The sequence below is a fragment of the Loa loa genome (genome assembly GCF_000183805.2).
Source record: "Loa loa unplaced genomic scaffold supercont3.31, whole genome shotgun sequence".
Taxonomy (NCBI): Eukaryota; Metazoa; Nematoda; class Chromadorea; order Rhabditida; family Onchocercidae; genus Loa; species Loa loa.
Window position 1 is genome coordinate 173,871 of NW_018108211.1, and position 24,308 is coordinate 198,178.

The window sequence follows — 24,308 nt, forward strand, 5'->3', positions numbered from 1 at the left end:
AGCAGCTACTTTGGAACGCAAAACATATTCATCAACTGAATATATAAAATGATAAATATCAAAAATAGCCATCGATATAAAAATACGAAATTATTTTAAATAAACTTCTACACACCAGTAAATGTGAAAGGAGAAACTTTTACATCTGCCAAAGATGGTTCCAATATGCAAGAAATCCAAAGTTGCATCATTCGAAAACCCGCTCCATAAAACGGTTTTTGATTTTTATAAAACACTCTTCCTCAAAATTATAAGTAGTTTTGCTACAAAAACGACTTCAAATTCCTTAAGAAATAGTAAGTAATTTGTCAAAGCAATAATGAAAAGCCTTCGCTAACAAAAGCAAAGATTTATTCTGACGCATCACGGAAATTAGTGTCTCAGCGTAGTAGTTTCCTAGTACGCTTTCACTGATGGCTTCTTAAAATCACGATCATAATTAGTAGCAGTTATGCTGACGTAACATTCGTGGGATTATTGTTCTCGACAGCTATCGGTTCGAAGTGGTATTTCCAAATAGGTATACGACGTCCAGCAGTTTCCCAATTAGTCATATAGATTAAGGCAAGTACTGCTCCGGCACCGAAAGCACCGTATGTTGGTAAGCTAAAAAAACCATAAGGTCGAGTTTGACTTCAGGGTGTAGTTGCGTTGACGAAGTGGTACTCACAACAAAGTCTTCATCTTTACCTGACGATCAACAAGGTCTAGACGGGATCTTTACTACTATGCAGTATGACTGAAATCTAATGAATGAACATTATCAGCACTTTTTAAGGGAAGCTGGTCCAAGCTGAACGAATCGAACTATCGAGACTACCCTATAGTATGCACTCGCCTCTGTTAATAACACACAGAAATCACTTACTACGTTTTATTTCTTAAAGCATTTCTTATGAAACGTTTGTAGTTGACGTAATCCATTCCTGAAAAACAAGAAGCAAGAAGGTCAGTTTGCCCTTACCATACATGTAACTCCGTTCTCTCCCTATGGCCACAAGATGACCATTACACCACCCACAAGTCAATGTCGCCACTGTCTCCTCCACCTGAGTAGGTGAAATCAGTCTGCTAGCAAAATAAGTACTTCGTGGTTGGCCGTTGTTTGTGATGTGGTGATACATGTGTTGCTCGGAGAATTAGTTTTCCAGAGTTGTGCAGACGGAGAATTCTAACTTGCTCCGCTGTCAACCGTTTACCCTCAAATGGTTTCAGTTATGCATATCTACGTGTAGGATGTCTCTGTAGACTTAATTACGGAAATAATTAGGGAAAAGAAGGTTTAATTATGAGGTCGAATAGAACAACAATGTGAATTAAATCGACGAGACGAACTTTTGTTCTGGTATAGTTCAATAAACTGCTTTGCTCATAGGAACAAATATCTTGAAATCAAACAGAAACAGATGGATGCTCAGGTTGAATTGTTGCGTCAGTTCGTGAATATTTGCAAAAGCAATCCGGCAATTTTGCATGAGCCAAGATTCGAATTCTATAGGGATTATCTTGAAAGGTTATCTTTTCAGCTGGGTTTGTACCGTCTCTATTTTTTGCTGACAATTCTTTTGCATAATACGGCATTTATCGCTCGAAGTACTGAGATAGAAACATGTTGTTAAAATAAAAAGCCAAGTTGAAGGGCCTAATTGCATTGTCCTCCATTTGGAAAGGGAATTTACTGATTTTGACAGGTGCATTAACTTATTAGAAAAGTGTTTTGTAGAGTGTGTTACTTTATAGTCTTGGTGCAAAACTTCCACCCCCACCAACAGAACCAAATGAAACGAAATCATTCGAGCCAGCTGGTCACAATGAGGAACCACCAATGAGCGAAGAACAAGTGAAACCAGAAGAGGAACTGGAGCTGGACATGTCGGGAGTAATAAAGGGCGAAGAAGATGAGCCGCTTCCAATGGGTGATAACAATAAAGAGGTTATGATCTCGATGTTGAATTATAGAACAATCAATCTTATTCCTAATTTTCACTTTGAAATTCTCAATTGCAGATAACTGAAGAGGATATGGAAAAAGCAACTGAGCAACGAGTGCTTGCCGTGAATGCATTCAATGAAGGTGTTTCTTACAATTTAGTTAAATTTTATTATGACTCTATGCACTTACATTACTAGCTCCACATTTCTTTCGAGCGTATTTCCTAAAGTTTCTTTTGTATTGAAACGACGAATTAGATACGAAAAAAAAAGGATCGGCACCAAAAAGTGGACTTTATGCAAACCAGATACTTTCGATTCAATTCAGTTTCTGTTTCCAAACTTATATTTTCTTTCTTTTTGAATTCAACCAGCTTTTTTCAGGAAATTTTGAAAAAGCTGTGGTACATTTTACTCATGCCATCGAACTGAATCCAGGACTGGCTCTTTTGCACGCCAAAAGGGCGAAGTAATTAATTGTTTTGCTGTGGTTTTTTGGTAGGAAAAAAATCTTCCAATTTTCAATAGAAATAGTACTACTTTAATGAATTATTGCAGTGCGCTTCTAAAATTGAACAAGCCAAATGGTGCAATCCGCGACTGTGATAAAGCAATTTCATTAAATGCGGACTCAGCACAAAGCTATAAATTTCGTGGACGAGCTCACAGGTCGTGTCAGTTCATATCTCTACTTACCACGTACGGAACTATCGTTTTGTCTTATCTATTGTACTAACTTAGTTGTTTTATTTACAGGTTACTTGGCAATTTCGTGGAAGCTCACCGTGATCTAGCCATGGCATGTAAATTGGATTACGATGATGAGGCAAATGTTTGGCTTAGGGAAGTCGAACCAAACGTAATTTCTTTAAAATTTTTGCATATTGATACATTATTGAGTACATCACTTTAAATTTCGCACTGCAAGAGCAAATTTGAGACCAAATACTCTAATTCCTGTTATGGTAGCCAGGTTATATGAGTGGTCAAACCATCTAACCATAAATGAATCAGAGAGATGGTTTTTTATTCGGTATCATTCTCTTGCATCATTTGGAAAGAAGTTCTCACATTATTTTCCAGTTCAAGTAGTTTCAGCATTATCAGATATGCTACGCAGTGATCTAATAGTTTTGATAGCATTACTTACGAATAACTTCCTTTGCTAGGTTTGTTTCCACACTAAAGAATCCTGTCTTTCCGCCCTCCCTATAAGTATGGCATGCAGATGACAGTGTTAAAATGATGAGATGCAATTTTAATATTAATGTGTGCGCTTGCAAAGAGAAAGCAAAGAAGACAAAAAAGTTTAGAAAACTTGGTTAAAAAATAAACGCATGGATAACGTAAGTTTCTATTTGTATTTAATCACTAATTCCTTTTTTTTCTTCCGGCAGAGACGTCGCCCATTCGGTCCTATTGGTGCACGTCCAATAATAGGCAAGCCAGCCTGTTTCCGGCATGATATATAATAAATATTGCAAATGGCGCCATTTGCACGGCGAAAATCTTTAATATTTAATTGTCGTTGCTTTTCGATTCCTTTTCCTTCAGTAACGTGGTGCAGCGGCACACTATTGTAGCATTTTAATCTATACTTACATTTAAGTTTTTGCGAACTATTTAGCAATTGTAGTTTGGTTGCTTCTTGTCGTGATCGTGAATCGAGCGGCTCTATCTGCATATATTGCTGTTCTTTAACCTCATATTTAAGCTCTTTACTTTTCTTCTTGTGTGTTCGTTTACTTTTCCCATTCATAACTTCGTCTTGTATCTCCTTTTTCTGTTCTTTCTCTTTGTTTCTAACAACCATTTCTGTTTGGTTTGGCGCTTTTACTATTCCTTCCTGCACTTTTTTCAGCTCTACCTTTTTACGAACTTTGTCTAGTTGTATGTCCAGTTTCATGTTTTCAAAACACGATTTGCGATATTTGCATTTTAAGTGCAAATTCTCGTACTGTTTAATAGAAGTAGTAACTACATATGCCGTATTATTCAAATGTAGCGGAAGTATGCCCGATTCATAACATGATTTTCGATATTTACAGCGTAGTTTTAGTTGTTCTCTATTTTGTTCCTCTCCGATGGATGCTTTACATTCGTTCAGAATTTGGATTGTTGGGAACCCAAATATGCTTGTTTTAATTGATGGCAGTTTTCCGGTTTTGTAACATGATTTTCGGTACTTGCATCTTAGTGTGAGTGGGATATGTCCCTTTGGGTTATATTTTTTTGGAATATTTTCTTCTTTCTTTTTGATTAGGTGTGTCTCTTTGAAGTTTTCATGAAGGTTTTGTGGTAACTTACCTGTTTCATAGCACGATTTTCGGTATTTACATCGTATTTCGAGCTGTCTGGGGTCTTCGAAATCTTGTACTGTCTTTGCGCTTTGGGCTGGTGGCAGTTTGCCGCTTTCATAACATGATTTACGGTATTTGCATAAGAGCTTGATATCTAATGGGCTTAAGTTTTCGTCATAGATGTTCACTTTTGCAGGAGGTGTTATATTCTCTGCTTGTAAGAATACCGATTGTACTTCTTTGACGGGTGATGGTGGTGGTATCTCCGTCGTTGTTGGTTCTTTTTCAAAATCTTTTTCTTCTGCAATCGAAATTTCCTTTCCCTTTATAATTTTTTCCTCCTTGATTCTAATTTCCTTTTCTACTTTTTCAGCTTTCAGTTTCTCCTTTTTAAATTCTACACGTTCCGGAATTCCCTTCTCTGTTATGGGTTGTTTCATATTTATTGTTGACCAAACAGTCTTCTGAACCTTTTTTGCCTGCCGTATTGGTATTTCTTCAGCTGGTCCCTTGATTTTCTTTTTCTTGGGTTTATGTACAGTTTTTTCAAATTTTATATTTTCTATTATTGTTGCCATCCTTTTTCCCTCCAATTCAGGAACAGAAACTTTCGACGTTTTGATCAGCTTTTTATTATCCGTAACCTGTGTAGGCTTCGTTCCGAGAGTGCGTTCCATTTTTTTTGATGTGCTTATTTCTTTAGTTTTCTCAGATTTGGATGCAGATTCTTTCTGGAATGATTTAATAACTTTCTTTATTTTTTTCTCTTTCTGTTCTTTTCGTTCTGCCTCATCATTACCAAGTGTTTCAGCTTCATCGAATAGTCCAACATTGAAATTCTGTTGCTCTTCAGCTTTTTGTTTATAACAACTTTTTCTGTACTTACAGAATGTTTTCAAGTGATACAACGATATAACTGTTTGCACCGGTACCGCTGACGGCGATTCTTCTTTGGCAACTTTTTTCTTCAGGTCAGGTAAAATACCAGTATCATAGCACGATTTCCGGTATTTGCAACGTATCTCTAAAGGGATCACTTCTTCATACTTCTTAACAATATGTATATACTTGAAAATTTCGCCATGGTTTATTACAGGCTTTTGGCCAGTATTGTAGCAAGACTTTCGATACTTACAGTAAACTCTCTTTTCATCATCATTAAAATCGGTAAATTCCTTGTGAATAATTTCCTGTGTGCTTGCCTCGTGATTTCTTCCTCTTACGAAGTAGTAGATTTTTTGGAATAAATTGTCGAATGACGTATCGATTTCGGGAAGAACACCACTATCATAGCAGGATTTCCGATATTTGCAAACCAAACGTTTCTTCATTTCTTCCACGATTTCATTCATATTCTTTTCAGTAATCGCTTTCGTCGAGATAGATAGTAGTGTTGCAATTTTTTCTTTTTCTTCCGCTTTTGCCAGTGCCATCCTGGCAATTTCTTTAGTTGATTTTTGTTTCGTTGCTGGTAAAATAGTGCTTTCACGAGAAAAAATTGGCCCTGCTTGAACTTTCAAAGTACTCTTCTCGATTTCAGCACCCACTTCTTCATAGCAGGATTTGCGGTAGCGACACAGCAGTTTCAGTTCTGCTTCGCTGATCTCTTCTTTCTCTTCATTTTCATTCTTTATTTGCATTTCGGTCATGCTTTTTTTTTCGGAGGAATTTTCTTGTGCATGTGAATCCATAAATCGTGGTAGGATGTTGTGTATATTCCACGTATTCGGGATAATGCCCGTATTATAGCACGATTTCCGGTATTTGCAAAGCAACTTTCGTCTTCCAATTGGCACTTCCAGAATATCAGAAGCTTTTTTGCGGATCTTCTGCTTGGTTTCCTGTTCCCGGTATAGCTTTAAAAGTTTATACCTTTTAGTAGAAACACGATGCTTTTTTCGGTGTCTGCTGAGCATGTGGTGACCGCGTGAATCTTGATGTGCTTTGTGTACTGCGCGTGGCTGTTGTGTGCTGTGATAAAAACGGTTATGATATTTGTGCTCAGTAGCGGATACGAAAATTCGAGGCATCAAAGAATAGACACTATTCTTACGTCTTAAGCCATTGGGTAGTGGCAGCATTGCTGTGTTGCACTTTCTTCCTAGCTTATTTGTCCAGTTGTTATTACCTATATTATTACAAAAGTAAATGGTTGGAAAAATTCTCTCAGCCGATTGGGCGCAGAGGTTGCATTTAGTTGCTGCTCGTACCAGAATGTTGATTCGGTCGCTTGACTCACTCTCTGGAAAATTAATGTTCAAAATATTTGAATTTGGCAAATGGCAATATTATAGTTGATATTTTTTCCAAAAAAGATGTGAAGAGTTTATGAACATCTGCCAAGTTTTGAAAACTGTTATCAGATAATAAATAAGCTGTAATACGACTGTAGGGAAGAAATGGAAAATAGAATTGATAAGGATAATGAGCTTTTAGTTTCAGGTTTATGAGGGAATTTATTTGACGATGGGGTGCACGAGTTGGTGGAAGTTTTCATTTATTAAAGAAGTTAAGGATTTTTTGATTTTTTAATTTGGAGAGAAAAGGATGGAAAGTTTTACCAGAGTCAATAATAAATAGGCTGTTGCGTGTCGTATTAACAATACCATAGAGCAGTGTGAATTCGGCTAAGCTCATTTCATCACATGTTTTATAAATATTTATTGTAGTTTGTTCTTGTCGCCAAGGTATTAGTTTCACATCTACGTCGGTGTGACTTTCTAGCAGATCTTTCCACTTTTCCATTTCATGTGTCGTAATCCGAAATATCTCATTCTCTGAATTGTTAAAAGTATTTTCACTTCCTTTTATTTTTTTTTTGTATGGACTGATTTAGATCTAGATTCAACGTGAAAATATGATTAGCTTTTAAATCTCTACTAAGCTTTTAACTTAAAATTTCTAGAGGAATGATTATATTTCAAGTTAACAAGCTATTTGAAGAGTTAATATACCATGGCGAATTAATATACCATGGAAAATTGAAATAAGCTGATTCCAATCGTTCTGTCAAAACGTTAAACATTATACCATGTCTTTTTCCATTAAATTATCCTCCTATTATATATGGCTTTGTATTCTTATTAATAATTCACTTTTAGTTGGATTATTGTTAGCGTTGCAAAAAAGATTTAAAATTTTTACTTTTAGGGGATAATCCAAACTGGCTAACAAATTTACGAAGGAGCTCGTTACTTGTAGCATACTGCCATGAATATCCAATAGTAATGAGGTCGGGATGAGCTGAAAGTTTTAAATTATCATCAATACTTCAGAACAGGACTGGAAGCGAAGAAATGGAATTTTATGCTTTGTAAAATTAATGGTAAATTATAAACCCTGCTTTATAATTTCGTGTAGTATTATTGCTTGTAGTAAAATAAAAAAAAAAAAAAAAGAACTAACCATTCTTGGTATTCTGAATGGTTTTAGCTCTACTGATTGATAATATGACAACTGAAAAAGCGATGTAATAAATCACTTGAATCGGTGTCATCTGCGCCTTATGATGAAGGACCTTGGTGGGTAGTCCCTCTTATTGAACTCCAAGAAACGTAGAGACTTGTGTATTGCACCACTCGATATCTGTTTTGAGATTTTAGCTTCTGCTGTTGAGTGAAAGTTCGGACCGCCTCTTATTTTTACAAGTTCTACCTACTTTCTGCTTCCGTTCTTTCTATTTCATTTTCTTCTGCAGTTCTGTTCTGTTTTCTCTTGAATTGCTAATAACACACCTGCTTGTTTCATTTCGTTTGAAAAATGAGGATAAAGCTGGATCTTTTTTATTTTCATTTCCCCATTGCTCGATTTTCAGGTGCAGCTGTCCTCAGTGCTATGTCGTTTGATGTATGTCAGTTTACCAATCAAGAAAATAGCCTCAAAAAAAATCACATTTACAACTATCGAATTTAATATTTGATATCCAGAAGGCTCTTAATTTTGCTAAAAGATCTTTGGAGTATCCACTGCATATGAAATAGTTCAGTGTAGGTTGAATCATCGGTATAAGAAACAGCGGTTCTATTCCACATTTCGATAAGTCACTTTCTATTGAAAAGTTTGTCCACGGCACATCAGTTCTGGTAATAAATATAGTGAAAGGTCTTACCTTATTAAGTGATATCGTCATTTGTAAATCCCAAAATTTCCATCTGCATTTTTCGGATTGCTACTAGGGAGAATCTTCAAGTTCCTCTTCATGATTTCGTGTTTCTTTCCACATTGTAGCGAACTTGATTTTTAGCTTTTTGAATACATTGCTGTTATGCAAATCTGCATAATCATTATAATGTATATAAAGTAAATAGAGAATTGTATGGAACGAAATGGATCAATATGTATAGTAAGAAAAGATTTGTAGTTTGCCGATAACTTCATAGAAATATAAACGCAGTTTCGAGCTTTGTGGAGGCGCAAGCAGCTGACATTCGCTTAGTTACTCAATGCGATGTTATTTCATCTTTCATTTTATTTTTAACTTCATATCTTGTCTCTAGATATATTCATTGCCTTCTAATGAATGGTAGAAGTATAAGCCATATTGAGAAGGCATTAGTGTTTTTCCACGTTGCAGGATACCAAGATGTGACATAAGCATTAAATGTGGAAGCCATTATAAAATATTTTATAACTTAGCTTCTACGAGTTAGGTTAGAAGAGTAAAGATCAAGTCAGAAAACATCTCCTATCTCCTTTTAGCGAATTATAATAATGGAGTCATTGCTTGTAGGCAAATATTGCTGGCCATTAAATTCTAGAACGTAATGCAGTAGTCGTAATCTGCTCCTTTTGACCACGTTCCATTGCTTCGTGTATTATTTTCACATACCATTTGTATTCCATTTGATTCCTGAATTCCAGGCCAGAAAAATTCTCGAGCATATTCGAAACAAAGAGAGGCACGAGGAAAAAGGGAGTTGAAAGCGCGTCAAGAACGGCTTAGGCAAGCACAGGAAACACGAAAACGGGAAGAAGAGGAGAAAAAGAAAGTTCGTTGCAGAATTTGTAACTTCTGTTACCAAAAGTTATATGAAAAATAATGAGGATTACACAATCTCTGGCTTTGGAATGAGGCGGAACTGCACCCGAAATGAAACATTATTTGCAGCATGCTGACAGTGCAGAAGGCTTCGGTGGTTTTGGTATGCCAAACATGCCAAAAGGATTCGAGAAAATCTTCCAAGACTCGGAAGTTATGAGTCTGTTACAAGATGAAGGCGTCCTTGCAGCCTACATGGACATCATCAATAACCCGGCTAACATCGCAAAACATATGTCAAATCCGAAAGTGATGAAACTATTCAGCAAAATTGGCAATGTTACTGGTGGATTCGGCATGGACAGCGAGAATCCTGAGGTTGTATAATTTTACTTTTTGTCAATGCTTCATTTAAGTAATCATTGTGAATTTATCTGAAGTTAATAGCCAAGTGATGTCAAGAGAAGCTCGCTGAAGCTTTTAATATAATACAATACGCTAAACATTTGTAAAAAACTTAGCAGTAGTTGGATTAAACGAAATAGTCCATAATGGATCATGGAAGCTACTCGCTTACTAGATTGCACCACACAAAGAATACATTGTACAGATTGAGGCTTAAATAGTATTAATTCCACAAACTTTCTCCATGAATGCTTTAGATGAAGGAAACGGCAGCAAACGGTGGAACTACAACAAACACCACTCCACCAAACAAAGCTCCTGAACCGGATCTTGACTGATATCCTATTCAAGTTTCATGAAGGAATTCTGAATTTTGTGGAAATGATTCGTCAACGCAGTTATGAAGTTCATTGCTCCTCCTTCCGTTTTGTGTTACAGTTTTTTTCTTTTGCCATGATAAAAATATCATTATGTTGAAATGGTATATACGTTCCAGCTTTTAAATGCCACTTCTGCTATTTAAATGCCACTTATAGCTTTTAAATGCCACTTTATTGAATTTCTTTCCATCATCATTGTGAGTAAAACGAAAAAGACACTATATTTGGAAGGAAGAAATATGATATAACACCGTGAAATGTACCTTTTATTCATTTGATAATTGACAGCACAAGAGATTTTACATACAATGTTATAACTTTGATTCATAGGCAGGAGAAATTACGGGAGAACTCGTGTTGAGAAATGATAAAACTGGCATACGCATAATGAGGCATGAAAACAGTCTATTAACACATGCGAAATTTTGCTTTTTGAAAAACAGGAATTTCATCGCATAAGTGTTCACTCACCCGTCTGGAGGTCATTAATCAAGCAAAAGTTATGCAATCGAGCTGATTATTCTTGTGATTCTCGATGGCGATTTAATTTTCGGTGCTAAAACAGTTAGTATTGTGGAATGAATAAGTAACTGTGAATGCTACAGACTTCATAACTATGTAATTCTAAGTTGATTTTCAAGAGTTTACTTTTTTCTCGATATTTTTCCTTTCACTTTTTCGCCTCTCCCTCGAATGTTTGTGCTTTTTCCCTGAAATATTCGAAGATGCAAATTCTCGTTCTCTTAATAAGCTGCAACAAAACTAAAACAGGAATCCTGCACTGTGATTTTTTTTCGTAGCTGCAGAAGAAAACAGCTTAAGAGTTTTGCATGCGGATAGAATTGGATAAAAGTTAACTTTGTCTTTCAAGACATGCATGTTGAAACAGCGCAAACTAAGGATTGGTTTAAAATGGCTAATATGTATCAACTACATTCATAAAGTAGAACTTGCCTTTTTTATTTGAGTTGATATCTGCCCTTAAATCAACTGTTAATGAAGATGTGGGAGGTGGAGGTGCAGGTCCGAACTCTTCATTATCATCATCTCTTTTGGATGACAAATCCATGTCCATCACTGTGAGCACTTTTGTTAATATCAAAGATTTCTTATCATCTTCAGTTCTATTATCAAGGAAGTCCCCGGACTTTGATGGAACCATTACAGCCTTCTGATTGTCTTGTAGTTCCTCATCGGTATCAGTGCTAGATTCATTACTGTCACCAAATATAGCTTTCAGAAATTCTTCTGATGGCTTCTGATCTAAATTGCTTCCGTCTTGACTAAATAGCTCTGTTTTGGAAATCTGCAATAAAAGGAAGGAAAGAATTACAAACTGTCAATCAAATTTTTTGTGAATCTTATTGTTTCTTCATTTTATAACCCTTCTTGTTTCTCAGTTACTCAGCACGTAATAATTCTTGGACATTTTCCTCATAACATTCTATTTCATGGATAAGAGAGCTAATATGTTATCTATCGCCATAGAGACAAGTAGGCCGTATGACATAATTTAATTTTAGAATTTTGGTCTCAACACACGGATTTCATTTCCAATCACTTTTTTGACCCTTGTATGCTTTTTTAAAGTTTTTTCATAAATAACCCATATTTTTCGGCGTTATTTATGGGAAGGCTTTGAAAAGAAACACAGGAGTCAAAAAAAGTGACTGAAAAAAGGCTTTGAAAAGGAACACAGGAGTCAAAAAAAGTTTATGAAAAAAAAAATATAAATAAAGCCCATGCCAATGCCATGGTACGCAAGGTGTTATTAAAGGTACAGTTTTCAAGATGTGAGAAAAAACGAAATCTAAAGTGATGTAAGTATTTTATCCGTATTTATAAAAAGACGGTGAAAAAATGCCTCTTTTTTTCTCGCACTAATGTTTTCTAAGTTTGAACGATACTTCGGATCCTGTGCCATTGAATCAAATGATAGCATATGAGCACCAAGATTTGCCAGTGTTTCGGTCTTTGCTGTTTTCTGGAAAGAAATAAAAATATCGAGTTGGAAACAAATAAGTAAATAAGTACCTAATACGAATTTTTAAAAGTCGTCATAAGGTAAAAACCTGCAAGCATGGAACACCAAGGAGATTAGACGAAGGAAATGGATCCGGAACGTTGAATCGTTTTGCCAACTGTTTGGCAGGGTGCCACACATGAACTGATCGAGTCTCTACACCAAACATTTTCATCGTTACAGCTGCCAATCGTCTGTCACCTTCTGTTTTCTGCACCTTAACGTATTGAAAATGTAATTAATTCAACCCACTACAGTTCTATTAAATAACATAAGAAATAGTAAATAATAAACAGACAAAAAAAAAGCTCCATCCGTACATACCTCTCGCATTTTGCCAGAACAGGAACTTGAAGTAGAAATAAACTTCGACTTTAAAACATCGGCTATGGAAGCTGCTATGTCTGGGCGTGCTAGCGGTCTCTGTTGTTTTTCAACTTCCAATATAAGTGGTTGTAATTCAGGAGGAAGCAAATTTTGAAAGTCATGTAGTTCCTGATCCCATTCTAACCTTGTCATATCGGATGGTTGCGGATAGTGTAATCCTGTTTGAAAAATTGAGATATAAAATTCATAGCTGTATCGTTATAAAAGAGAAGATACCGTTTTAATTACTTGCTGGTAATTTTTTCGTCATAATGAATCGTTCAACTCCATTAGTATAAAAAGAATTCAGAGTTGGCAGGTGAAATGTCTGAATTTAAAATTATGCTTACCACCTGCATTCAATATGGATACAAGAAATTGAATAAGCAGAATTAGCGTTCGTCAAAACTTTTGGAATAATAAAAATTTTGTATTAAAAATCTACAAACCTCGCTTCAAATAATTCACATACTGTTTAAATCGTGCTTGTTTCATAGGCTCCTCTTCGAATGCATTTTGTATTACATCTTCGCTTTGCGGAACATCCAGTCTCTTTCGATCTTCATCACGCACCAGTTCAAAGACTGGTTTTGGATCAATCTATGCAAATCAAATTATTCAAAATAATATGTTGAGGAAACCAAAGTTTTAACAAAAAAAATTACCTCGCCCAAAAACTTTGCACGTTGCAAATGATTCATTCTTTCCCTGAACTGTGTGATATTCAAAGGCATCTGAGAAATATTTGGGTGGATGGGGGTGTGTCGCGGAATAAAGTTTGGTGGGATTAGCGGTGGCTCGAAAAAGCGTCTTGCAAGTTGGCGTTTGGATGCTATTACAAAGCTTGTGTCACCTGCAATGATTCCATTGAAATAATGGAAACTTACTGACGATTTCTGGAGTTTCCTTGTCAGTTGTGGTGTCAATTTTGCTAGTGAGCGATAATATTTTGTTTGAAACGAAAATAATTGAATCAGAAAAAGAATTACTTGCACTACATGATACATTGGACGTTGTTCCACTGCCATCAATCGCGAAATCATATTGGGAAAGATCATAATTCGTATATATGTTTGCATCGTCATTTTCAAAAGCACCAACACCAAATGCCTTGAAATATATATAACTAATGAAAATTGCGTTCCGCTGAAACAATTAGTGATTTCTCGTCCATACTACCAGACACAGCGAGACCATTTCAAAGTGGATTTTAAAGTGGATCCCGGAATATGAATTCTTTTGAAACAATGAATTATTGCAACACAACACAAAGAGCTCTAAACCTTGGAATTGTCCAAGACGGTACTGTATGAGAGACAGAGGAATATTTATGAAAAGCTTATAATAAAATGGTTCAGAATCATGTTCTAACAAATTTAAATGAAGAAATCTTATATCTATAAATACACATGAAACATACTTGTCCCGAGATACCTTTTCCTTTCTTCTCTACTTTCAGCGCAGTCTCAAGAATGCCGTATTTCTCAGACAGCACAGAAGTGTGTTGCATCCCGCGATATCCCAAACCATGAACGCCTTCAGAGGACTTTAAAATAGGCGGATCAAAGTCGCTTGGTGCAAATAAGAAATTTGGTGCCATTTCATCTGCTTCTCTCACTGCTTCTTCATTGTAAAATTCTTCTTTCCTATGAGTTCTGTCGTCATTCACTAAACATATCAACAGAATAAATAAAGTGATCAGGAAAAGCGTGAAAGTGTGGAAAACAAATCATCGATTCTCTTCCTCAGTTGGGCACCTCATTATTAAGAAAACTTTTCAGTACAAATAACTGTAATGTGAAATTACGTCTGATAACTAATAACATAAAACACAAAGATGTTATATACGCTTCTGTTTCTCCAATGCTTTTCGTGACATTTTCGATCCAATCCCATATCCTTCCCTCCATCCCATCTTTTTAAGCAATTGTATGCCCACTGAGTCCCTATAAAACAGTGATAACTGAATATATCTGCATGGAGTTGAACTTTTGAACATAACAACATTTAACCAATAAAGATGCCACTGATTACCTAGTTGGTTTAATAATTTTTTGAAGATAAAGCGAAAGTGATGACTCGAGTGAAGACTGCATATTTCGTTCCCATGCTAGCATATATCCATCATTATTATCTCCACCAATATTTGCCGATGTTTTTATTCGTCTGGTTGCTATTCCAAATTCGCTCAAATCCTGCAAAGCATCAATCTCCGGTAATAGTAACATCTTGATAATTTACTTGACTTAAATTGAGTTCAACAGATATTGCTCGCTTAACCGTTACCGATGTATATGTATACTATCTCATAGATATCTTAAGCTTTCTCCTTCATCGGGCGATAGTCGATACTGATGTTGCCTTGCGGTCCAATGCTGCAAAATGAGAAACATAACTCAAACCTCCTCATCCATGAAATCCTCTGGTTTGTAATCAATTCTCTCGCCTCTTTCATTGCGACTTGATCGGAACTTTTTCGGTACCCAACCTTAAATATATTTATATATTATAAAATGATGAAAACACTGGAATTACTCCTGAAGAATTATGAACAAAAGACAAACTGTTACCTCCCTTAGAACCAACAGTATTAAAATATCCAGCAGAAAAACCACCAGTGAATGCTCCATGGAAACGCTTTCGCCCCTTTTCATCTTTTACCACCTGGTCCTGAATTCCAAGAGGTCTAACAGTACTTACACTCTCTGAAATGACTAAAATTTTAATGGTGATATCACAAAGAAAAATTTAAAAATACATGAAGAGTCAGTTAAAATTTACGAAAACAAGTTGCAGATAAGTTCCAAACTGGACAATAACAAAAATGGAGATCAATTATACGGATAAGAAATCTACTCTATAAGGTTAATTTTTATCCTTACCAGTCATATTGGTCAAGGTCACAAAAGGATCAAATGTTGCAAGAACTAATAACACAATATGATCGAATACTGCAAAAACAAACGAACTCGTCGCATCGTCAGGTTCCTCTAGCTCTGTGCCATAAATCACCCAATGTGCCATCGATACGTTTTCTTTCTGCTAGTATATGAAACAAAACTCGTCAAGGAGCAGGCATTACTCACTTCCCGATCCGAATTGTGCAATCATTCCTGGACTCGTAGTCCAGCACAAGAGTGTACAAGCTAGAGATATGACGCCTAGCATCGAAAGGCTTCCGCCAGTTGCAAATCACAAATTCGCCAACAGCTGATTTAATTGATTATTACGCATTAGACCACTCTCATGTAAACATATTTTACCAAAGACATTAAAAATCTTTCACAGATAAAAATCTGAGTGATACAGTTCCAGATCCAAACTTACTGCGAATGAGTTTTATACAGCAACAAAGAATTTCGCATGGAAAAAACACTTACGCCGACTTCCCACTATCTGCGGTAAAGAAATTAAGACGTTCAACAGATCTGAATTCCAGCAAAAAACATGAGGAAACTGATTCAACAAATTCCGTGCGCATGAAACAATTAGAGAACAAAAAAACTGTAGAATCCATTAAGATCAACAATAATTCAATGAGGCTTTTGAGTTATCAAAATGAAACTGAAGGTCCACTCTAAATGGATATGAAATCAACTCATCGTCGCCTCTTCTTCTGCGCACTGCCCCGCACAAAGCACCAACTAACGTTTATAGTTTGTCCAAGCAATTCTGCTCCATTTAAGCTTTCAATCGCAGCAAGAGCTTCTTTCTGCGTCTCGTATTCCACCAATGCATATCCCTGAATAAGAGACAGAAAAATTCTAATCAGTAAAAACAAGTGGAAATCAGAAATACCAATCGACCATTATTATCAAAAAACTCCTTATAGATATTTTGGAAATGCACCATTTAGCACCAATATCCAGATTTGATAACACTGGAATGCGTCGGAGCCGGTGCATCCGTGATTTAGATCAAAAAGTCAGAGCAGTGACAAGTTTGCAAGTTCCTATCTCTTAGGCACTATGAGATTAGGGCTGTGATACCCATCTGTAATAGTAGAAAGGTTTCATCGCCAGTTAACATTTAGTGAGTTCAGTCCAAAGAGTACTGAATACTTGATTTTTGAACAAAAAAAAGCAAAAATAAAAATAACCTTTAGGAAGCCCGTTCGTCGGTCAATGTTTAAATTCATATTTTTAATTTCACCGTATTCGCTGAATCGTTCATATACGTCATCTTCATGAGCTTCTTCATGAACATTTGTCACAAAAACTATCCACCCTTCTACCGATCTAGACACAGCAGACGAAATTATAGAGTGCTCTTTCGCAAAAATAAGATTGAAATATAAGGAGTTTAATAGGAAAAACTACCATCAAATCAACTTAAAATTCTTACGAAATGAATCGAAAAATATGATAAATAGGCATCTCCAAACCTTTGAGGGGCATTTGGATTGTTTGCACCAGCCGTACTCTCCAAACCTTCATATTCCGTGACATCAGCATGCGTTTCACCGCCAAAACCACGTCCCTTTTTCTTTGTCGCTCGACTTTTTAAATCATCAACTATAATTCGACCATATATATAGAAGTTTTTAAGAGTCACATTTACGGGCCTGGATAATAAATTGAAAATTTAAAATTACCAAAATATCTGCGAATCATAGAACGTGCTGAAAAGACTACACAGTGCCACACATTGAACAGAGATGAAAAAAATAAAAAATGAAGCTGAAAAACTAAATTAATGAAAGCGCTTTAAAAACGCATCAAAAAATGTTTGTAATCTCTCCCTCGCTTATGCACTTTCAGCATATTCGAATAAATCTTACTGCAAATATATGCCAAATGTTTGTTTGTTTCAGAATGGAAAAAAAAACTTACTAACAAAATGACACCGTGCGTACTTATCTACTCAGAAGCTATCAAGAAACACATATTCTTTTGGCAAGTTATTGCAGGAAGACATGTCATATTAAAGGCATCTGATCAGGTCAAACTGTAGCTTAATCAATTTACAGCATATTACTGGTTTACAAAAATCAAGAGAACCCATTTTAATGCCCTTTTTGGTCCGAAATATTTGAAATGAGAGATCGATAAGCGAACTTCTTTGCTGATCGTAGTAATACAATCAATTAACAGTGAAAAAAAAAAAAAAAAAAAAAAGTTAGTAGCGAAACGGAGGAATTTACCAGTGTAATATTTGGAACATGCATGAAATTTGCAAACAAGAATAGAAATACAAAGTGGTGACCTGCAAAAACAAACATTAAAGTTTCAAACTAACTTTGATCTGTATGTTCGAGCTCCATGTCGTCGTCAACCTCAATACTATCTCCTGTCACAACAGCCATATCAAAAAGCTGTAAAATTAAAAAATGTAGTGATCCTCTATTAAGATTCGAAGTTTTTTATTTTCCACAAATGTTATATATGATTGTCATAGCTAAATATGAACATGACTAAAAACATGACACACACATGATTTAACTGGATGAAAAATTTTATTGACCAACATAAAAAAGCTACTCTTAACTGCAAACTTGCTTTCATTATAAGCACAAACAATAATTCGACATACAATAATGGAAATCACGCAGCCGTTAGCACCGTTCTCGATATTATTAAGAAATAATGCATAAAAAGGTAACTATTTTTGGTCAAAATACTTAATCCGACTTCATTTGGGAAGTGTCTATCCACTACATGTATCAATTTCCCAGAGCCAATCAATACCATTAATACAATATCAGATATCATTATTACAATTTCACAAAAACATCAAGGAGATTGCAATACACTAAAAAAGTGACTGACGAAAACTAAAGACCGCCGTAGGGATTCGCATTTACGAGTCGTCTCATGCGACGGGTGTTGCGATCTTGATCGCGCATTTTCTTTTCGATTTCAGCATCTGTAAGTGTTTCCAAAAATGGCCCCCAAATATCAGCATCTGCAGGATTCCGAAACGGACAATCTACCGTTGGCAAAGGAGATTCACTAAAATATTAAAACTGCTTAAGACTTCCTTATGACGAAAATGTGAGCAAAAAAACTTTAACAAAATTAACATGGAAATCCATCAATTTAACATGACGAGATATACTGTTTGTTAGTTAAATAGGGAAATATGACAGGAAGCAGGCAGAGTATAATCAGAATATGAATCATAGTTCATGATTGTAATCATAAGCAATAAATTCCAAATAAAATAATATCCGATATATAACAGTGTTACTACGAAGATGTGTTGCCACATAACTAGTGGTCACAAAGCTGAAACACTAAAAAAAATTGAAAGAAACTACAAGGTGAAACTTTAAAAAAATTGAAGGAAACACCTGTAGGCATAGGTTTTTTGATTCCACGACAACTGCCCGCGAATAGAATAACTTATTGCAGCAACAAATTCTCCTCCAAGGCCCAATTCGGAGGCTAACTTTGAAGCAAACCATTCCGGATTGTTATTCTCTTCACTCATATCCCATTCAAACTGATCAACCAAAGACTGATTACCAACGTGAATATTCAATTTTAACAATGCGCGCTGATCACTTAAGGCCGTATCGACAGGGGTTGCTTCCCCCGCCGCCTAAAATCCAGAAGAGTTTCTGACTAATAACAAATGAATTTCTGCACTGGATGATATGTCTCACTTGAGGTTTTCAAATAAAATCAGGACCCTTATTCAGTCATCCACATCCAGAAGTAAATCGGAATATTATCTGTTGAACATACAGATGAATTGCAAGTCAGGTTTTTGACGGCTGAAAAATACAATGATAGGAAATTATTAAAAACAACAATAAAACTGCACTCTGACCTCAATTTGCTGATGTACAGCTTGCGCAATGGCGTTCTGAAAAGTCCCTGCGGGCAAATCCAGGTCATCACACATTGTTTCAGCTAAAATTTCTGGTGTTATCAGCTTTTCGTTGCGGTTATAACAAAATGTGTCGCGGAGCTTCACACCTTCCAATTCCATATCTAACCTTAAAAAAAGTAAAAAAAAAAGATAAGAAGGAAATAACGAAAAGAAGCCAAATTCTTCACTAAATTGTACCATGTTATTCAATGCCCTTGGAAAAAGTATAACACCAACCTTATGGGTATGAGCTCCTCAGGTTGGTCCGCATTGTCCAAAATTCTTTTATACATGTCCAGATCATCAGGTGACGAAGCGAAGTCCCGCGTTTTCATATGCCCACGTGCATGTGCTACTGGTGTAGAACAAGGTACGCTTTCTAAATGATGTGAACCGCTGCTTACCTGCAACATACAACTACCTGAAATAGCTTTCGACGTGCAACTCAATATCAGCTTTCTTTTCACATGTAAGGAAAAAGTTATCTATTTCTGAAAAAAGTTATAAGTTATCTATTTTTGTACGTACTATAAAAAGTCAAGTACAAGCTATAAAGAAAAACTGATTTAACTAAATAACAGCAATTCAATATTCCTCCACAACAGGAAAGTTAATACTGGAAAAGGATGAAACACATGAATAAAGAACAGTCTTCATAGGGAGACGAAGTACGTGCTAATTTAGGACTACCAAACTAGCTTGACCTCACATCTAGATTATATATTTAATAAATTCTACAGCATTTAATGCAGCGAATGACACAGAAATTGCTCTTTAATACCAATAGAATAAAAATCATTCTTCAAATACCAACAGAATAAAAATCAACTAAAACACACAAGCTATTACTTGTGTAAATCTAATTACTACCAACTGCTGAAACATACCTGCTGTCCGAGCCATGGCCCTGTTCCAGATCGTGTTGATTTCATTGGAGTACCATTGAGAGCAATGGTGCTTCCTGATGACATACCGCTACTTGACGTACCAGTCCCTCCTGCGCGGTACTTCTCCTCGTTTCCCATCAAAATTTCATCAACCTTAAATAAGTACTTCATTGCTGCTATTGATAACAGCATCTGAGCAAGACTGTGGATTTCCTTACAAAATGAAGGTCGTGCAAATAAAGAGAAGTGAAACTGCAATATCTGCTAGGAAAAAAGAAACTTTGCACGTTTGGATAAGTAATAGTGATAGAATCTTTTGTACAAAATTAAGAGATAAGTTATACCTCACAAGCTTTCACCAACATTATATTGGTATTCAAAAAGGATGACGGACATGCCATTTCTTGCATTTTTCGTTTCTCTTCCAAAGTTGCCATACGTTTCCATAGCTGTGGAAATCTTTTGTATAACGAACCACGGTGATATCGCATGTATTGTCCCACCTGTAATTCATTTCAAAGCAGAATGAAAACTAAATATTATAATAAGTAATAACAAGGTGGAACAAATTCTAGAAACCTATACTGGATACCAAACCAGTGAACATTGCGTACACCAACTTTACTCGTGGTTTAATTATATTCACCGTAGCACTTGAAAAATGTGTCATAGCTATTTCACCAACTTCAGCACCGATGTAATAGCGTTCCCCAGATTCATCGATAGTAAATGACTGTGGTCGGTCGCCATAGAATTTCATTTTCGGCATGATGGCGGCAGCACAAATGTTTGAGCTCTGACCTCCAAAATGTATGTTTGTTTACTGATGTGAAACAAAAAACAAAAGGAAAACATATTTCAAGGACTACACAAAGATATAATCAAAATAAAAAGGTCATGATTGGAAGACAAGACGCGTACATCAAGCTCTTTACATCATGACATCTGCTAGCTCAACTCATCTCACTTAATGACCCCTCACAACCAAATCCAGTATTTCAATTCCCGAACTATTTCCCAACTCCCGGACCTCCTGCATTGGAAAAGGCCAAAATGTATCACAATGAGACAGTCATCATAGGCTGAGAGAAGGGAACATGAAAAGTGTTTGGCTGATATAGAGACGCAGGCAGGAATACAAAAAAATTTTACTGACCCTCCCTCTTAGCCGGCTTGAAGTCAACTTATCTGTCCGCGAGATGGCTGGGATTGCTTTTATAGTGGACAGCGTGATTCACGTGAGTCGCGTAAAACTTTTTCACGCTCCTTTATAGTCTGCTTTTACGTGAAGATCACTCTTGTTCACTGCGACATTCCCATTTCATCTGAATTCTTCCATTTTACTTTACATACAAATCATTTTCAATTAACAGCGCACAATTCTTTGACGACCGATTTGAGTTTTTTCTTTTGAATGATTTGGGAGTGAAATCACTGGTTACCTTTGGCTTATCAAAAGGAAGTATAGTCATTTGCTGACTTGAACGCTAATTCGACATCTGTAATGATTTGTCATGCATTTATGCTGACGATGGCTATCACTGGGATGGATCTTCACACTTGGCTTGATTGGCTCTTGGTCGAAGTAGTTTTTGTAACATTGGCCCTGACAAAGTATCTTTATATATCTTTTTTTCAGATTTTGGTACCGCTGCTCTTTCATTATGGTCGAAATTCACGAGGAAAGTACTGTTGCTCACGAAGGTTCTTCTCTACCACCGGGTAGTTCACCTTCTGACGGTAGTTCATCAGCGACGCATTCTGAAGTGAGAGGACAGTCAACGTTAGCAGTACGTACTGAATATAGCTCTCGTTATTTTCAAATTACAAATGATAGAAGCTTAAGTAATTCCCTTCTAATTATAATGGATTCCAACTAAGCGAAAATTTTTGATCAGAGCATGATGTACAGACGAGTGTAAAGATAACCGAATTTGCAATTACCAGAAACTTTGAACCAAATTTTTTCGTTGGTTTGCTTTTAAACTCTATGATTTAATTTTTTGAAGTAAGGGAAAAAGTCGTGCGGCAAAGAAGTAAGAACCTAAAATCTTTACAACCTAGGAAAAGGCCCATTACATCTCGAGAAATCCATTCAGCATAGTTGACTAGCCGATTTTTCTCTTTTGCTACCTAATTGTATGGTCGACTTATAAGATCATCAGATTATAGGCTTATAACCAATAGAAAGGATGAATCAGTCGAGTTCCGCAATATTTTTGACTACTTAAATAGAATATTTGATTCGGTGTATAATTATAAGAAATAAACCTTATTTCGGGATTGGTTTTTCCTAATTCTATAATTCATGCTCAAATTCGAAAACGGTAAAAATCATTTCATATTATTCTCGACTTTCTCTGAGGTCTGCATAAAATCATGTTCCAGGATCTTTTGAAATCGCGTCAAACAGATGTTATCCTTTTCTTGACAAGAATTGTGACCCTTTTATGTACGTTATATTTTATTTTACCGTTCGGCGTGCGAAGTTCTCAGTACTCAGCTTATTCAAAAGCGTTTGCAGCGGGTGCGTATTTTGCCGTCTTTCCATATTTATTGGTAACCAGGTGACCACGCGATATGACTCAACTTTTCTTTTGATTTTTGATTATCATCACTTCAAACTTCTTATGAGTGAAATATGAAATACGTTAGATATACATGTGTAAATGAAAATACAGGATAGAGACCATGTTTAGAATAAAAGCATGAAATAAAGTTGTACGTCTTTAACATCTTGAGAATTATTTTCCATATCTGCTTATAATTTGAGGTTATTTAGCTGCTGCAACGAATGCCCTTCGCGTACATCAGCGTGTTGGAGGACTACGTTTCACTCGGGAGTTTTTGTCTATGATACTTATGGAAGATTCGTGTCATTATCTTATTTACTCCGTTTTGTTCATAACTTCAACCCCAATTACTAGTATGTTATCATAAGTTCCATGTTTTTATAAGTATGATGCGGTAAGCGAATTGATGGCCTATAAAATTTATTACCATGTTGCGCAGAAATTTTCAAAAGATCATGTGATATTTCTGCCAACAATACTGGTCGCTGTAAACAGTGATGTAGTTTAAAATTCTCAGTTTTATTTCAGGTAGTTAGGACATGTAGCAGAAATGCATGCTGAAGCTGAAAAAGATTCCAGTATTTGGAATCCGCAAGTAGTAGATGAAGAGGAATATTTTGTAAAAATGAAATATGTGGTTTATGATCTACTCTTTTCAGTGGCACTTATGCCAATATTTTTATATGGATTGCTGCACACCATTAATTTCACCACTCAAATATGTTACGCACTTGGGAAAGCAACGAATATAGCTGACAAAGTGTCTGACTTAACACGGCAACATACGCAGAATCTTTTGGGGATTATTGCCTGTTCTGAAATATTCTTAATGCCAATGCTTGTTGCCATGGTGTTCGTGTAAGTCATTTTTAAACTGTGAAGTTCATTTGCGTAAAGTACAGTTTTTTTTCTTAATATAATTCTGCGCATACCGCACTTGTATACCTGAGTTAATCTAGAAAATGGCTTACAGCATTGTTAAGCGTTTACAAATTCCAACTAAAGATCGTGCTTGAAATTCGTCGAAGATATTGCACGTACCAACTTGGAACGCTCAGTCACTCAAAATTTTATGCAGTTATGTTCAAATTACAACAACTGCATGATTACATTAATCGGCATTAGTTACCAAAGTTCATCCTAAGATATACAGCGCAACTTTGTTATTCACAAATCAGCATAAGTAGTGTATTCTTAATTGAACGCTTCAATTAATTGAAGTTGATGTCTTCAGGGGTAAGGCTTCGTTCTTCCTGCCCTTCATATATTACCGATTTATAACGCTACGTTATGTGTCGCGCAGGAACCATTCTATAAGGTATTTCTTTTCCATCATTTATAGAAAATTTGACCATTATTGCGTTTTAAGTATTTGATTCAGAAAATGTTACGGGCGCTGCACGCAATCATAAATAGATATTAGATACTGCTATTACTACAAATGATCTGCTTCCATTTTAACTCACTTACATTCATATAAATATTGTATTAAGCTGTCTGAAGCAGTTAGGGATACTTCTGTTGATGGTGATATAATAGCTCAATATTTCGTCTGTTTGTTCCCTTTCTTTACTTTGTTACAGTGTTTTCCCATAGATATCGGAAACCATTAGGGATTAATCCATGGAAATTACTATTCGCAAATTTA

General features: G+C 35.9%; 8 protein-coding genes across 8 annotated transcripts in view; 3 read left to right on the top strand and 5 right to left on the bottom strand.

Annotated features, from left to right (window-relative positions):
• Nucleotides 1-237: 237 nt before the first annotated feature.
• Nucleotides 238-1,054, bottom strand: LOAG_04402 (hypothetical protein). Its single transcript, XM_003139939.2, has 2 exons — nucleotides 869-1,054; nucleotides 238-606 (listed from the first exon to the last, which is right to left on the bottom strand). The coding sequence occupies exons 1-2, from the start codon at nucleotides 922-924 to the stop codon at nucleotides 450-452; spliced, it is 213 nt and encodes a 70-aa protein (XP_003139987.1). The 5' UTR covers nucleotides 925-1,054; the 3' UTR covers nucleotides 238-449.
• A 352-nt stretch (nucleotides 1,055-1,406) lies between these two features.
• On the top strand, nucleotides 1,407-2,845 carry LOAG_04403 (TPR Domain containing protein; the record flags this gene model as incomplete). Its single annotated transcript, XM_003139940.1, has 6 exons — nucleotides 1,407-1,513; nucleotides 1,741-1,933; nucleotides 2,008-2,074; nucleotides 2,317-2,401; nucleotides 2,491-2,601; nucleotides 2,689-2,845. 6 exons carry the CDS (start codon nucleotides 1,407-1,409, stop codon nucleotides 2,843-2,845), a joined length of 720 nt encoding a protein of 239 aa, XP_003139988.1.
• Nucleotides 2,846-3,177: 332 nt separating this feature from the next.
• LOAG_04404 (hypothetical protein) lies at nucleotides 3,178-7,728 on the bottom strand (the record flags this gene model as incomplete). Its single annotated transcript, XM_003139941.2, has 4 exons — nucleotides 3,178-6,474; nucleotides 6,794-7,009; nucleotides 7,377-7,475; nucleotides 7,638-7,728. The coding sequence occupies 4 exons, from the start codon at nucleotides 7,726-7,728 to the stop codon at nucleotides 3,287-3,289; spliced, it is 3,594 nt and encodes a 1,197-aa protein (XP_003139989.1). The 3' UTR covers nucleotides 3,178-3,286.
• Nucleotides 7,729-8,747: 1,019 nt separating this feature from the next.
• On the top strand, nucleotides 8,748-9,953 carry LOAG_04405 (hypothetical protein; the record flags this gene model as incomplete). Its single annotated transcript, XM_003139942.1, has 4 exons — nucleotides 8,748-8,760; nucleotides 9,093-9,220; nucleotides 9,340-9,588; nucleotides 9,873-9,953. The coding sequence occupies 4 exons, from the start codon at nucleotides 8,748-8,750 to the stop codon at nucleotides 9,951-9,953; spliced, it is 471 nt and encodes a 156-aa protein (XP_003139990.1).
• Nucleotides 9,954-10,874: 921 nt separating this feature from the next.
• On the bottom strand, nucleotides 10,875-15,408 carry LOAG_04406 (G-patch domain-containing protein; the record flags this gene model as incomplete). The annotated part of the gene is made up of 13 exons (XM_020446586.1): nucleotides 10,875-11,278; nucleotides 11,903-11,979; nucleotides 12,068-12,235; nucleotides 12,343-12,563; nucleotides 12,834-12,984; nucleotides 13,050-13,237; nucleotides 13,374-13,494; nucleotides 13,805-14,052; nucleotides 14,233-14,330; nucleotides 14,419-14,579; nucleotides 14,787-14,872; nucleotides 14,955-15,098; nucleotides 15,267-15,408. The coding sequence occupies 13 exons, from the start codon at nucleotides 15,406-15,408 to the stop codon at nucleotides 10,912-10,914; spliced, it is 2,172 nt and encodes a 723-aa protein (XP_020303098.1). The 3' UTR covers nucleotides 10,875-10,911.
• Nucleotides 15,409-15,462: 54 nt separating this feature from the next.
• LOAG_16958 (hypothetical protein) lies at nucleotides 15,463-17,704 on the bottom strand. The gene is made up of 4 exons (XM_020449612.1): nucleotides 17,623-17,704; nucleotides 16,769-16,898; nucleotides 16,484-16,622; nucleotides 15,463-16,126 (listed from the first exon to the last, which is right to left on the bottom strand). The coding sequence occupies exons 1-4, from the start codon at nucleotides 17,687-17,689 to the stop codon at nucleotides 15,983-15,985; spliced, it is 480 nt and encodes a 159-aa protein (XP_020306824.1). The 5' UTR covers nucleotides 17,690-17,704; the 3' UTR covers nucleotides 15,463-15,982.
• A 245-nt stretch (nucleotides 17,705-17,949) lies between these two features.
• On the bottom strand, nucleotides 17,950-20,898 carry LOAG_16959 (hypothetical protein). The gene is made up of 7 exons (XM_020449613.1): nucleotides 20,773-20,898; nucleotides 20,432-20,590; nucleotides 20,088-20,240; nucleotides 19,438-19,604; nucleotides 19,159-19,327; nucleotides 18,677-18,927; nucleotides 17,950-18,335 (listed from the first exon to the last, which is right to left on the bottom strand). Exons 1-7 carry the CDS (start codon nucleotides 20,854-20,856, stop codon nucleotides 18,158-18,160), a joined length of 1,161 nt encoding a protein of 386 aa, XP_020306825.1. The 5' UTR covers nucleotides 20,857-20,898; the 3' UTR covers nucleotides 17,950-18,157.
• Nucleotides 20,899-21,720: 822 nt separating this feature from the next.
• The window catches only part of LOAG_04408 (membrane protein), a 3,675-nt gene continuing 1,087 nt past the window's right edge, over nucleotides 21,721-24,308 (top strand). Inside the window, exons 1-5 of the mRNA XM_020446587.1 lie at nucleotides 21,721-21,877; nucleotides 22,476-22,614; nucleotides 22,870-23,013; nucleotides 23,320-23,518; nucleotides 23,895-23,978. Coding sequence (XP_020303099.1) covers nucleotides 21,752-21,877; nucleotides 22,476-22,614; nucleotides 22,870-23,013; nucleotides 23,320-23,518; nucleotides 23,895-23,978 — 692 coding nt within the window. The 5' untranslated portion in view covers nucleotides 21,721-21,751. The remainder of the gene's footprint in view (nucleotides 21,878-22,475; nucleotides 22,615-22,869; nucleotides 23,014-23,319; nucleotides 23,519-23,894; nucleotides 23,979-24,308) is intronic.

Coding starts and splice junctions, on each gene's coding strand:
- LOAG_16959 (XM_020449613.1), bottom strand. CDS start 20,856: ATGCCGAAAATGAAATTCTATGGCGACCGACCACAGTCATTTACTATC. Junction 19,328..19,437: donor GAGGAGCTCATACCCATAAG/GTTGGTGTTATA, acceptor ACTTTTTTTAAG/GTTAGATATGGAATTGGAAG. Junction 18,336..18,676: donor CAAAAAACCTATGCCTACAG/GTGTTTCCTTCA, acceptor TTAATATTTTAG/TGAATCTCCTTTGCCAACGG.
- LOAG_04402 (XM_003139939.2), bottom strand. CDS start 924: ATGGATTACGTCAACTACAAACGTTTCATAAGAAATGCTTTAAGAAAT. Junction 607..868: donor GCTTTAAGAAATAAAACGTA/GTAAGTGATTTC, acceptor TGGTTTTTTTAG/CTTACCAACATACGGTGCTT.
- LOAG_16958 (XM_020449612.1), bottom strand. CDS start 17,689: ATGGCTGTTGTGACAGGAGATAGTATTGAGGTTGACGACGACATGGAG. Junction 16,899..17,622: donor GCTCGAACATACAGATCAAA/GTTAGTTTGAAA, acceptor GTCGAATTATAG/TTGATGATTTAAAAAGTCGA. Junction 16,127..16,483: donor GACGAACGGGCTTCCTAAAG/GTTATTTTTATT, acceptor TCTCTTATTCAG/GGATATGCATTGGTGGAATA.